Source organism: Babylonia areolata, chromosome 7, assembly GCF_041734735.1.
Source record: "Babylonia areolata isolate BAREFJ2019XMU chromosome 7, ASM4173473v1, whole genome shotgun sequence".
NCBI lineage: Eukaryota > Metazoa > Mollusca > Gastropoda > Neogastropoda > Buccinidae > Babylonia > Babylonia areolata.
The window spans coordinates 24,748,883-24,764,359 of record NC_134882.1 but is presented as its reverse complement, the minus strand read 5'-3'; the positions used below and the strand labels follow the sequence as shown (position 1 = coordinate 24,764,359).

Sequence of the window (15,477 nt, the reverse complement as noted above, 5' to 3'; positions counted from 1 at the left end):
TATAGTTTAGTTCAGACTATGAAAATTGAGTATTTTGTTCCATACCACTTTTGTCTAACAGCAAGAGTCCACAACAAGCATGGAGAGCAAGAGAGATGTACGAAGAAAAGGACGGGGGGATGGGCTGGCAGGGTCCCAACCACAGATGTATGCCTCATCCTTCGATCTCTCCAACACATTTGCCCGCAGTGACTATTTCAGTGACATCAACCCACGTAGCATGAGAAGGCTCATGAACATTGTGTCTGTAACAGGTTGGTGTGTTACCTATGAAAAGCATTTTTTTTATGGAAAAAAAATATTTTGGAGGTGCTGAGTCACAGCATAGAAAAAGGGGAAGCTGGTGAATAGGTGTGTGTGTGTTCTTCTGGCTTTTTATAAGAAAAAAAGAAATTGATAGTAATAATGATAATAATGATGATAATAATAATGAACACTTATTCAGTGCTTTTTCTCAAATAGAGCTCAAAACGCTTCACATATACAAAAATCAATGACTTTAAGTAGGTAGCGGCAGCCCCCATGGCCGATGCCAGGAAACCTATGAACGCCTAAAGAATTGACTAATTTTGAAGTGCATTTTCTCAAATTTGATTTGATTTTGTGAAAAACTATCCAACTGAAATAATTACTTATCATCCATATTTTAAATTTTTATTGTGTTTGCTTTATGCAATGCGTGAATGAGTTCGCGGATAGAAGAAAAAGAAGTGTACTGTAATGCGAAATAGCGATCTTTGTTCAATGGCGGCCAGCGTCTTTCTGAGTGCGACACAGTTAGTTTCAACCACATAGGGGAAAAAATCACATCCGTTGTTTTCCATTCATTGGTTACTGTTCGAAAAACTGGGAGCTGTAAAAGGCGAAAGTTCAAGGAGAACTTTCGTGTGTTTTTTTCCAAGCCTTGGGCGAAGTAGGGTAGTTAGATCTGAGCGCAACATTACGGGAATTTTTGGCTATCTTTCAACGCCTCGCACAGTTCGAAAATGAAATCTGAGCCTGCGTGATACTGCATGAGCGGTAAAGAGCATTTTCTGCTGATTTCAGTGGTATCCGAAACTAAGATTTTTGATCCATGAGCAATTTGCTCCAGCGATTCAAAAGCAGGTAACCCTCTTCGTCAGTTGCATTGGCCCAATCAACATTCGACACAGGAGAGCGGCACTTCATCTAACACAAAAATGGCATTGTTTCTCCAGAAAATCTTAAGTGTCATCGGTAAGTTTTATATTATTTTTGAAAACGAATGTCTTTAGCACTTTCATGCACAATATTGAGCTGAAATTCTTTGAATCAGGATTTTGATCGATGTCAGTAACTGAGCAGCTTGGATCTATTTCATCAGTGTTTTCGTAACGTGACACTGTATTTTTTTCTGGGTAAAACACACAAAAACTATTGATACAGAATGAAAAATGGACATGGTAAAACGAAGCCCATGAATTCCAATTATTAATATTTGATTGATTTTTGCTTTAGTAAGCAAAATATTACCTGGGTCTAAAACTGGAAGTGCTCGGGACAGCATTAGCGTCGTCTGCTACAGACGCAGTGAGTGTTATATAAGTGAGTAAAAAATTGTAATGTGGTTTCTTCTTCCATAAAATGAGCATTTCATTCAAACATCACACAAAAGTCTGTTATTCTAGTTGCATTTTGCTTCGATAGTTGTGAAACTTTATATTAATATATACAGACAGATAGATACTATGCTCTCACATTCCAAAAAGAACAAGAACACCAATTCATGCTAATCCCCTGCTGCCCACGCCTCCCACCCCCCCCCCTCCCACCCCCACCTCCTCCCCCTCTCTCCTCTGCAAACTTCACTTTAATAATTTGCTGAGAGTTGTATAGTCATTCCCCTCACTTGTCTCTGAGTATCTCCCACCAATGGTAAGGAGAGGGGAGGGGGTTGTCAATGGTTGTGGCAAACTTGGCACTGAGCCAAATCATTGACCACTTGCTCCAGCTGAGAATCCCTGACTGCTGACAGTGATATAACCCACCACCTCCTCCCTCCAGTCATCCCCTTTCCCCATTTCTTTCTGTCAGTGGAGTAGGTGTGTTTGTGTGTATGTGTGTGTGAGTGAGAGAGAGTGAGAAAGAGAGAGAGCAAGTTTGCATTTGCACATGTATGCTTGTGAGTATGTGTATGTATGTCTGGGTATGAAAAAAGTGTAATGTGAAGAGATATATGATTAATTTGAACAGTGCAGTCAACATCCTGTTTCTTAAAAAATTTAACACCAATTTTTAACAAACTAAAATTCGTAAAAAGAAAATCGGTACAATAACACCCATAGCCTAAACAGCACATCAGGTTAGTCAAACTATATAACATTATCTGGGATCCAGCAATTAAGAGTATAATGTGTGTGTGTGTGTGTGTGTGTGTGTGTGTGTGTGTTCATGTAACCCATGATATGCCGTGCATCTCGACTGCATGAAACAGAAAAACAAAGGGATAATTCATGAAATGATAAAATGCAAAATACCATGCACATATTGTGAATGAAATATTCACTTTGATATATATATATATATCTAAGACATGCATTCTCACATACACACACAAATAAAGGTGAGTACACAAAATATATATCAAAGAATAAGATACTAAGTATGATGTGCATATTAACAATAAAATATTCAATATTTAGTAATCATATATACCTAAGACATTTAGTAATACATTCATCTCAGTCATGAAATGTAGTACCCTGAAGTGGAATATTTGAGTAAATAATTGCATGCAACAAAGACACATAAGCTGAACAGTACATGTAGATGGCAAAGCTCCTAAACATAATATTATATTAAACTGAGAGCTCTGTTTTTGGTTTTATGTTTTAAATTGAAAATAACATTTGTTCTTTCTTATGAGCTGATCTGTGTATCTAACATGTTGCAGAAACGGCTGCTCATGGCAGGGCATGCAAGACATATTCAATGATCCAAAAAGGCCAGTATGAACATCTCCGGTAGTGAGCAGCATGTTATTGCTGATGCCAGGAAACCTGTGAGTGCCAAAAAAAGAGATATTTTTTAGTGTGCATTTTCTCTCTTGTGAATCGAATGCCATTTTGTGAAGAAATAAAGATGCATCATCCACCTTTTATTTCTTATTTATTGTGGTTCTTCTACAATGAAATGCATGACTGAGTTCATGGATGGAAGAAAAAGCAAGAGAACTGAAAGAAATAGATTCATATATCTGTCATTTTTGCTAGCAACTTAAGTAATATTTGCTCCCTCCTGGGAACCTTTGTTGTGGAATGCCCCATCAACCTACCCATTCTGTATAATGCTCCTGAAGTTGCATTTGTTTAAACATTTGCAGTAATTTTGCAGAAGCTGATCAGCCAAGACCACTGGTAACTTATTGTGGCTGCAACTTCAATATTTTTTTCAAAAACAAAAATTTTGAAGAAGTCTCATCCACAATGTGCATCCTTATTTATGAGAAAATCAGGTATCATTCCTTTTTTGCCAAATTTAGATAGAAGTTTTAAGGTTCATTTTAATTTATTTTGAAAGCTGACAATTTCGCTTAATACACACAAAATTTCTTGGTCCTACTTGTGACAGTTACTGAAATATTCATCTTTGCAGCGTGCTACCCCAATAAACAGTCTTTTTTTCCGCTGGTCAAATTGAAGATTTTTCAAAGTTTGAGACTCTGATACTTAAAATTCAGTAAATTATCCTGCCTGAAAAAAATTCAGTGCACTTTTTGTGATGTATTCTGCAAGATATTTTATTATGAAATGCAACTGTCTATTCTTTTCAGTGCTGTAGACCTTCAAAATTGCTATTCTGTGCAGATTGACATGTCTTGTTTTTCTATTTCCCCCTACTTTGACAGGCATATTTTCCAATTTCTTTGCTGCTGAAGTGTTATTTTTTTCTTGTACAATATGCCATTATCATATAGTTTTTAGAAGTATATGAGTTTTCATTACAGTACCCTCATGGACAGTACAGTATGACTGTGAAATGTGAAAATATTAAGTACTAACAGCATGTACGCATCGTCACATCTTTTAAAATGGAATATCTTCGGAACCAATCAAGATATTCACTTACACTTTTTTTTTGTTTTCTTATATTGTCATGTTGTTTGCCAAAAATCACATTTCAGTCATTGTAATGAATATTTAAATTTTCACTGCCGCCACCTGCTTTAAGTGACAAAATGATAAGAAATCAGTTTATACAAACTTCAAATAGACATCAATACACAACTCATTTTGACTCACTTGATCTGTTTGTCTGTCTGTCTGTCTGTCTGTCTCACACAACACACTCACTCACACGCACACACGCACGCACGCACGCACACACACACACAACACAACACAACACAACAATAATGAAGATAGTGATAGTAATAATAATGTACTTTTATATGGCACCTGTTCTCTTGAAGAGATAGGAAGCTTTACATGAAAGAAAAAGTTACAAATTGCATGAATCATTCATAACCACTCTTTTTCAAAACCACTCCCCCCCCACACCCTCTCATTTGTCATGCATCCAAAGTGAGCAGACAGCATGGGATGGTGTTGGAGAAGAAGGAAACTGAGTGCTTATAGACAGGTTTTAAAAGATGAGTTTTTAGTGAAGAGCAAAAGGCAGAGATAGAATCAGATGCACTAATATGAGGAAGGTTGTTCCAGATATGAGGAGCAGCAAAGAGGTAAGAACATTCACTATAGGTTCTTGTATTGACACAAGGAAGTTTCAGAAGGTAACAGTCAGAGGAAGAGCGGAGAGTTCTTGAGGGAGTGTAAGCACTGATAAGGTCATGAAGATAGGAAGGTCCTGTGGAGTGGAAAACAGAATAGCAGAGACATGCAACTTTGTATTTGATTCTCGCTTCAGTGGGGAGCCAGTGTAGAGTATGGAGGTGGAAAGAAATGTGATTAGTACTTGGGACTCTGAGAGTGAGATGGACAGTATTGTTTTGAAGTTTTTGAATTTACTGAAGAAGATTATGTGAACAGCCTGTGAGAAGAGAATTACATTAGTCAGTTTGTGACAGCACAAAAGCAGAAATGAGTTTTGTAGTTTCAACAGAAAGGTACTGACTGATAGTGTTAATCCGACAAAGTTTGCAATTGACTTTTTGTATCAGATTGACTACATGAGCATGCATACTGAGGTTTGAGTCAAGAATGACTCCACTGTTCCTTGCAAATTTAGATAACTGAACTGTGGCATTACCAAGCACAACAGAGCAGGCAGAGAAACAGATGTGGACATTCTAAAAGAGGAAATGATCAAGGCTTCAGTTTAGTCATCATTTAACTTCAGCTGACTGTCATCCATGATTTAATATAAGAATGCAATCTTGCATTGGCTGAATCAGACTGTCTATAATAATAATGATGATAATAATGTACATTTGCATAGCGCCCTTTCTCTCTAAGAGCTCAGGGCTTTTACATGAAAGAAAAATATTACAAATTACGAATCATTCATGACCACTCTTTCTCAACCCCCCCCCCCCCCCCCCCCCTGCCCCCCAACCCCCACTCTTCATTTCCCACTCTTCATGCATCCAAAGTGAACTTTATGAGCTGACATAGGTGGTGTTGAGAATAAGGAAGCTGAGAGTGGTTATAGATAGGTTTTAAAAAAGGTGAGTGTTTAGCACTGAGCGAAAAGCAGAGATAGAATCAGATGCACCGATATGATGAGGAAGATTATTCCAGATGTGAGGAGCAACAAAGAAGAAAGAATGTTCACTAAAGGTTCTTGTATTGACATGAGGAAGTTTTAAAGGTAACAGAGGAAGAGCGGAGATTTCTGGAGGGATTGTAAGCACTGATAAGGTCAGAAAGATATGTAGGTCCTGCGGAGTGGAAAGCAGAATAGCAGAGACACACAACTTTTATTTAATTCTCACTTCATTGGGGAGCCAATGTAGAGTATGGAGGTGGGGGAGAAATGTGATAAGTACTTGGGACTCTGATAAGTACTTGGGACTCTGAGAGTGAGACGGGCAGCATTGTTTTGAAGTTTTTGAATTTGCTGAAGAAGATTATGTGGACAGCCTATGAGGAGAGATTTACAGTAGTTGATTCATGACAGCACAAAAGCAGAAATGAGTTTAGTAGTTTCAACAGAAAGGTACTGACGGATAGAGTTGATGCAACAAAGTTCACATTTGACTATGCATATCAGATTTACTACCTTAGCATGCATGCTGAGGTTTGAGTCAAGAATGACTCTGAAGTTCCTTGCTGATTTAGAAAACTGAACTGTGGCATCACAACCACAATAGAGGCAGGAAAAGAAGTAGATGTGGACATTCTTGCAGAGGAAATTATCATAGCTTCAGTTTTGTCATCATTTAACTTTGTTGAATATCATCCAGGATTTAACACCGAAAATGCAATCCTGCATTGACAGAATCAGACTGTGTGCTTGGTTGGTTCTGCAGACTTTAGTAGCTGAAGTATCATTAGCAAAAGAGTGGTGAAGAACAGAATGGCCAGAAATGACTCAGAAAGAGGAGCAGTGTACAGATGGAACAGAATGGGGCCCAGGACAGAACCTTGTGGCACACCATAGGAGATCAGGGTTGGATCAGACTTAAAGTTGTTAACAGAGACAGTCTGGAAGCGGTTGGATAGGTATGAAGAAAACCAATTCAGAACTGTTTAGTGAATCCTAAAAATATGTTTGTCTGGAAAGGAGTATACTATGTGTCTATTTGGTTAAGTTCTGCAGACTTGTAGCTGAGTATCATCAGCAAGAGAGATATTTAGGACCACAGACACAGACACTGTTTTATTGCCATTGACAATACTGTCCTTTGACTATGGGGACAATATATGAACATTCAAAGAAATAAAAGCAGTATACAGAGAATTAAACTATTGCTTAGAGTAAAAAAGAATGAAAACATAAACCACTCAGTTGCGGTAATATGCACATTGCCAGTAATGCACAACAGTTTTGCCCATTACCGGTAATGAGCAAAGGGGCTTGTGCATTACCAGTAGTGTGCAAAGTTTTGTGCATCACCAGTAATGGGCAAGCATTTTTCTTTGCGCATATGCATTACCAGTACTCGGCACACAATGCGCAAGAGAAACAAAGACAGCAGGCAGACTTTCAGTCTCATGATTCTTTTGGCATGGTGAGCTTGGATCGGCAAGAGATTCAGCATTTGGCATGACGTACATGATCCTTCATCACAAAAAATAAAAGAATTGATTGTTTGAATAAGTAGTAAAATTACAAAAGATTATGTCATCCTACTCATTTTTGGGTGTGTCACATACCTCTCTGAACTGGAAATCAGCTAGACTGGGACAATTTGTATGGAGATATAAAAGATGCTCACGTTGCATGTGGACATTGGGGAGAGAAATTAACCACACAAAAAGAAGAATCAACAAGTCTCTGCAAATGTGACAAAGAAGCAGATGCAGATTGTTCTGCTCAGGTGCAGGTTCCACTGAAAAAATGGAAACAGAAAAAGAATGTTGTGAGAACCAATTTTATCATTGAGTTTTCTTTCTCGAGGACAGGTGGATCTCATTATATGCAAAAGTCCAACCAAATGGAGAGTTCAATGTAGGATTGTGTTCTCCCTTTCCTCTCGTTGTTGTTCAATCCTTACACCATTCACCCTCCCTTATCAACCATGTGCCCCCACACACACCACACACACCACACACACACACACACACACACACACATCTATGCACATATCCCCCTCCCCAATATAGCCCAGTGAACATACTTTCAAACCAGCTAATTTTGTAAATTGAAATCATCTCCACATATAGTTTCATCACAGATGTAAAAGTGACAGTCATTATTTTATTGCAGCTGTGAATTCTTTCACCATGGGTGCTTGATGAAGTCATAGGGTTGATGCGAAAAATTCCCAAATCTCAGGCTGCATATGCGGTCCTTAGTAAACAAGTGTTGTGCAAGGCAGAGCTGCATATGTGATTGTCAGTAAAGAAAGAGGAATGAATGTGTCTGATGAATGCAGTGGCTGACAGTTAGGAGTTGAGTTCAATCCCATGCCCTTATGGGGAGATTTTTCTGAGCTCACATTTCAACATGTGTGCAGACCTGTTAGTGACTTTAAACCCCCCCCCCCCACCCCCCAAGTGGTTTCACACATGCATAATATCAAATACGGACATTACGATCCTGTAATTCCTGTTAGCATTTAGTGGGTTATTGAAACAAGAACATACCCAGCATGTTCACTCATGAAAACAGAGTACGGCTGCCTATATGATGGGGGTAAATATAGTCATATGTGTAAAAGCCCTTTTGTACATACAAGTGAACTTGGGAATTGCAGCCTACAAACACAGAGGAAAGAGGAAAATGCATGTCTGTGGTGTGCCAGTGGCATAAGATTGTGCATCTGTGGTGTTAGCATTTCTGTGATGTAAGATTGTGTCTCTGGTGTAAAATAGTGCATCTGTATATAAGATTGTGCATTTGTGGTTAAGATTGTATTTTGTGTATAAGGTTGTGTGTGTGAAATTAGATAGTGTTTTGGAATATAAGACTATGTGGCATGATAGTGTTCACATTGTCAGTCAATGTATAAGCAGTTTGAAGTATACTTATGCAATAAGACAAATGAATTTCAGTGTCCATGGAACTTAATATGCATCAATTATTCTGCTTCCTTTGCAGCCCGGTTGTTAAGAGCATATAACATTGACTTCAAATGGCATCGCCTGGCAGCATGGATCAACATTATAGAACAGTGGCCCTACCGGGTGTCATGGATCATTTATCTGTTTGAGGAACTGGATGTGGTAGAGAACAGCACCAGTCTTTGCACCCTATACCAAAGTACCATCCGATTTTCTGCCTTGAGTTGCCTCTAATGAATCTATGTACTGTGAACAGAATTCAGGGTAATGGGTTTTGTTTGCATACTTGTATGTCTGTTTGTTTTTGTTTTTATTTTGCTGCCTGATTTCCTGTACTTTGGATGGAATTATTATGTTATGTCCTTCCTCTCTCATATCCTAGTACACTGCCACATACAGGCCATTTTGTTGCAATCTGTATCATTTGTTGGCAAGGACATAAGCATTAACACACTTCCTACTTGGAAACAGTATCACAGACAGGCACAAAGTCCTCAAAGTTTGGGCTGAACAATTTGACACTGTCCTCAACCATCCATTTGCCATAAACGATGAGGCAATTGATCATCTCAAACAGACCCCCATCAGACACATTCTTGCTGGGCTCCTATGCCCTACTGAGGTGCAGCAACCATGTGTAGTCTATCTGTTGGCAAATGAACAGGCCTGACACCATACCAGCAGAAATATTCACTGTGGGAGACCCACACTTGATAGCCAAACTCACTAAGCTTTACTGTGAAATATGGAATCGGAAGAAGATGGCCCAGGAGTCAAAGGATGCCTCCATTATCCATCTCTATAAGAAGAAAGGAAAAAGGCAGTCCTGTTGCAACCACCACCAAATCTCTCTCTTGTCCATCGTGGGAAATATCCTGGCCAGAGTCCTGCTGGACAGACTGCAACACACCTTGAAGACGACCTTCTTCCTGAGAGTCAGTGTGGCTTTTTTAGACAAGGTCAGAGGAACTGTGGACAGGTTTTGTCATTAGGCAATTTCAAGAGAAGTGTTGCAAACAAAGTGTCTGTCTCACACTACCTTCATGGATCTGACCAGGCCTTCGACACCATCAACTGTGATGGCCTATGGCAAGAAGAGCCGTTGTCCAAATTGGCTGTTCATCATGATGGTTGGGCAGTTCCATGATGTGTGCAATAGTATTTTACTGCCATGCTTAACGATTTCTGTCATTGGTTGTGTAGCTGTTGACTTCAGCTTCTGCCACAAATAGCAGATTCTGCAACCTGTGCAGACTTCATTCTAAGATGAAGTCACAGAGGATATCGTTCATGACCTTCTCTTCACTGATGACTGTGCCCCCAACACTGACTGAAATTCAAAGTATCATGGATCTCTTCGCCTCAGCCTGAGAGAATTTGAGTCTCACCCTCAGCATGATATGATAATATAATATGGTACTTATATGGCACAAAACTCCTCATATAATTGGCTCAGAACCTCACATGAAACAATAATATACAATAATGCATAATATACAACAGCACATGGGGACATAGAACAGAAAAAACAATTAAGTTTAAAAGGTGCTTATTGTTTTGATAGGCAGTCAAAATGCTTCCCCCCCCCTTCTCTCTCTATCATTCTATCTCTATCTCTGCTCTGGTGTGTGTATATGTATGTATGTGTGTCTGTGTGTGTGTGTGTGGTGTGTGGTGTGTGTGTGTGTGTGTGTGTGTATTGTTGTTTTTCATAAATCAATACATTTGTGTCTGCTGGTAAGTGTGGGTGTGAGTGGGGTTTGCACTGTTTTTTATATTCGTTTATTTTGACATGTTCTTTTATGGATATGTAGTGTGTGTGTGTGTGTGTGTGTGTGTGTGTGCAACATGTGTGCGTGCATGTGTGCATGCATGAGGTTGTATCAAAGTCAAGCAGGGCAATCCCATCTGCATGTCCAGTTGACATCTACATGTAGAATATAAAGAGGTCTGTGTTCTCTGTTTTTTGTATTTTATGCCAGTTATTATAATCTATGGATGTTTCTTTGTTGGTTTTTGTTGTTGTTTTTTTATCTAGTGAAGGCGGTTTATTGCACACTCTCTCTCTCTCTCTCTCCTAGTCTTCCTCCCCCCCCCTCTCCCTCTCCCTGTCTCTCTCCCTCTCATAGTTTGATAAATATTCTATGATTAGAATTAGCAAATGCTCTGAAGACATTATTTCAAATTCCTACGGTAAAAGCTTATGAGATATGTGTGTTGCTTTAGGTCTGTATATCCTTAGTGATATATATGATGGTGACAGCAATGGTCCTTGCACATAAGTAAGTGACACTGGTTACTGTGCCAATGACTATTTTATTGCATCTTATGATCTTTTTGAGTTTATAATTTCTTGTTGTTGTTGTTGTAAATTTTTGTATGAAAGAAACAATAGAAACTGACCATAATGCCTTTGGAATTTCATGTCCAAAGTACTTTGTAAACGGACATAGAAAAGAGAGTACATTGAAATATTTGTGTGGGAAAATGAATTTATGTCTGGTTTTCTTGACAAGTTAAATTTACATGAGGTATGTCTGTAATTGTCACTTGCTACAGATTTGGTTGATATTGATATTAACGATGGACTTGTAATGTTTAACAGCACAATAAAGCAAGTGGCAGAGTGTATGAAACAGCAAATAGAAATATACGGCAAAAATGAGTAGTTTGATATAGGATGTAGATCTGTCAGACAAAAAGTGCATAGTTTGTTGGGGAAATTTAACAGAAAATTGGATGTTGATGTCAGGGATTCATTCTGTATAGCATGAAGAGAATATGAAAATGTGCTACTTAGAAAAGAAAAGGCTGCATATGACTCACTGGTTAAACAGATTATAACTTCTGTTGACAGCCAGCAAGATTTTTGGAAAAATGTTTAGCCAGTTACTGACTTAATGAGTGTTTGCCAAGAACCGCATCACAATGGAGGAAATGGTATAATCATTTTAAAAGAATATTGGAAAAAGAAAGTAATATTGATTGTAGGTGCTCTTGAAAATGAAATGCCATGTGGTGATTAACATTATAATGGAAGAGCAGCATATGACATTTTTAGATCGGCCTGTCACCAAAGAATTAGTACTGTCAACAGTAAGAAAGTTTTTAAAAAAATGGTGTAACCACTGGACAGGACAGAATGATTGGTGAATCTTATAAAAACTTTGGCGAATCTGCCATTGATTTTCTTGTCAAGTTATTTAATGTTTTGTTTGACCAGGGAAGTCTATACTGAAAAACTGTTACAGTCAGTTAACATTCCTCTCTTGAAGAAAGGTGATAGAAATGAGCCGAATAATTGTCGAATGTTAATGCTATTTAAAAAAAGCATGCAAACTGTATGGTTCCATTATTAATGAATAGATTAACTGTATAGATAACATCAAATTAAACAACATAAAAGGTGAATTCCAAGCAGGCTTTAAGAAGGGCTATAGTATGTCCACTTTATTGGCAGCTGTTTAGTAAAAGCAGTTTGCACATAATCAAAAATTATGCATGGCTTTTATTGACTTCGAAAAAGCCTTTTATTCAGTAACAAGAAAAGTTTATGGTCGATTCTTTCTAAAAAATTGTATAAAAGGGTAAACTTATTGCTGTACTAAAAGTATTTACAAGCTAAAATGATATGTGGGTGCTAAATTTAGTGAGTATAATAGATGCATGCAATGGTGATGTTTTGTCGTCCTGTTTTATTTTCTTTATCATTGAAATAGTAGTCCTTGAAATATAGAAAACGTTACAAATAGTGTAACTTTCAACTTGATAGCGTGATTCATATTGTTGTTTGTGGATGATATTGTTTTATTAGATAAAACTGACAGGTGCAATAGCCAAGTGGTTTAAAGTGTTGGACTTTCAATCTGAGAGTCCCGGGTTCGAATCTCTGTGACAGGCGCCTGGTGGGTGAAGGGTGGAGATTTTCCCAATCTCCCAGGGTCTCAACAAATGTGCAGGACCTGCTAGTGCCTGAACGCTCTGTGTGTGTATACGTAAGCAGAAGATCAAATATGCACGTTAATGATCCTGTAATCGATGGTCAGCATTCGGTGGGGTTATGGAAACAGAACATACCAGCATACCTACCCCCAAAAGCGGAGTATGGCTGCCTACATGGCGCGGTAAAAACAGTCATACATGTAAAAGCCCATTCGTGTAAATATGAGTGAACGTGGGAGTTACAGCCCATGAACGCAGAAGAACGAAGATGATGTGAAACTGCAGTTGGTTTGGAAAACCATTGAATAATTTACACAAGGCAGAAAATAGGTTGGAGCCCAAAGTAAATATTGATAAAACAAGTGTAGTTGTTTTTAGAAAGGGGTGGGTATTTAGCTGCATTTGAAAGATAGGTTGGAGGAATCTTCATATTCTGTCATAGATACCTATCGGTATCTTGTTTTATACTTTTCCACAAAATTTTGTTTTACGTTTGTGTGTTAAAACCTTGTTAACAAAGGGAAATTTATTGTCTTGAGCATAGTACAGTCATTATATAAGTTTGAAAGTAACACTGTTGAATTTTTCTTTAACCCTTTCACTACCAGGAAGATAAGATTTAAGTGAAATCAATTTGCCAGGGTTTTTTCATAAAAAATGTGTATACATTTTAAAAAATTCTGTGCTTTTTGTTATTGCAGAAAGACTCATGAAAGTATATATTTTCTGAAAGGTAAATGGATAAAGAACACAAAAACATGATGTTTTCCCATTTATGTATTTTTAGTGACATGCTGTAGTTTTGAAATCAGTGTTGTTGTTTTTTGTCACATTTTCAACTTGTTCATACAAACATTAGTCAGGTAATTTGCACTAAAAATATGGTATTTTCTCGACAAATGGACACTGCACACAACAAAATCATACCAAAACAACCACAATAAAAAGAATTTAAAAAAGATAGATACACAATGCATTGTTACTTCTCCAAGTGATAATATGGATGTGTGAGGCCATGCCCCCTCAGTCTCCACCCCCACCCTCTTCACCCCTGTCACACCGTCACTTTATCCAATTCCTGTCAGAGCGTGTTGGCTGAGTGCCAAGAAAATTGCGCACACTGTGTCCTGCTAACAATTCGGTCACTTTCTGTCGCCCTGCTACAGCTGTACAGCCGGCATCACTCACTATAGTTAGTCAGTATCTTGGCCACTCTCTTGATTCCTCCCTTTTATTTTCTATCAAATCGTCCTATAAAATGTTACATCACTGTCTTTTCCTTCGATTCCCCTTATTGCTTCAATTCTTTCTGAGCATCAGACTAAAGAAAGCAATCTTGGTTGATTTAGTTTGCCCATGATCGCATGTCTTGAGCATGGTGTCGGTTCCGACTTTTGGTGAGCGAAGTGAGGAAAGGAGCCAGGCAAACACTGCGACAGTAACCCAACCAAAAACATTCAAATAAAAGACTGCCTCATGACGTAGATGGAGTTTCTAGCTATGAATAGAATTTAGAAAGATTCCCAAGCTAAAGCTACCAGTATATTTCGTCAACGAACTGAATGCAAATCAGGGAAAAGTCAGAATATTTCTGTGATGAGTTATTTATCATTGTGGCAGGTTGAAGCGGACATGCTTGCGATGACAAGTTATCTCTTCATATAAGGCAGCTAGGAGTTAAATTATTTGATGTTTCAAGCCCGCCCTATAGTAGAATAGAATAGAATATGTCTTTATTACCAAGTGTTCTGGGTCACAAGGATTATTGGATGGGATAGTACATAGAAAGGTAACAAACATAATTGAAAACCATATACAAACACAGATACAGTAGAATTTTGGACACATACATGTGCATATCAATATAAGAAACTTGTGCATGCTCACTCACTTGCACACACGCACATGCACACTCACGCACACGCACACGCACACTCACACTCACCACACACACACACGCAACACACACACACACACACACACACACACACACACACGACAGAGACATACATACATACATAATATATATATATATATATATGAACATCAGCTGCACATTACATATGGACGGAGCTGATGATTAGATCTTCTGGTAAATGGTTTTTGGTGTCATATACTGTACCATGTCAAACTGATGCAAACTAGGCCTATTGGTTTGCTCTGCTTGGCCAAATTTCGCGCGGCTAACAGTGAAAAGACGGGCCCACCCGGCTCTCAGCCAATCAAACGCCTCTAAAAACTATAAGCGCTTAATCATTCCTTTGGCCAAGGCTCTCCACGCCATCTTGTCAGGTTTACGCTCTGTCTCGTCTTACGCTTTTTTCGGCTATTTCAGCGTTTCCTTTTGGCCTTATTTTGTTGCATGCGGCTTGTGTTTATTGTATTCTTACATTCTGTGTACTCGATTCGACTCGGCACCCTCGATTCGTTCGATTTTTCTGCCTCTAAGTCGATCCTGTCTTTCCTTTCTCTGTTGGGGGTCGGATTTTCGCTGGGTGCCTAAGCGCGGGTTCATGGCCCTCGGTGCATACCACAAGGCAGGGAATCATGATGCGGATTGGAGACTCGTAAGAGAATCTCCCTCCCATACGGACCGCGCGAGCGTCGTTAGACGCTGATCGCGGAGGCGACGTTCGTACCAGTAAAACGGTCATGAAGGGGACCGGGGGAAAGAGGTACGAGCGTCGCCTCCCGAGGTGTCCCAGCGCGAGGCAGGAGAAGGGTGAATGGCAAGTCATCTCCGTGCTGTGGGGACTCGCAGCTAGGTGCGGACTCCCAAGGGGAGGCCGCGCCCGGCCATTACCCGGGTCCCCACTCGGAGACGGCCCTCACGTGCCCCATTGTTGTTCCCCCTCCTCCCTTCTCTGTCGCCCCCGCCTCCCCCACC

General features: G+C 39.1%; 1 protein-coding gene across 1 annotated transcript in view; it reads left to right on the top strand.

The window, feature by feature from the left end:
* Positions 1-15,477, top strand: part of LOC143283808 (kinase D-interacting substrate of 220 kDa B-like) — a 175,216-nt gene that overhangs the window by 145,247 nt on the left and 14,492 nt on the right. Inside the window, exons 21-22 of the mRNA XM_076590179.1 lie at positions 62-254; positions 8,686-8,847. Coding sequence (XP_076446294.1) covers positions 62-254; positions 8,686-8,847 — 355 coding nt within the window. The remainder of the gene's footprint in view (positions 1-61; positions 255-8,685; positions 8,848-15,477) is intronic.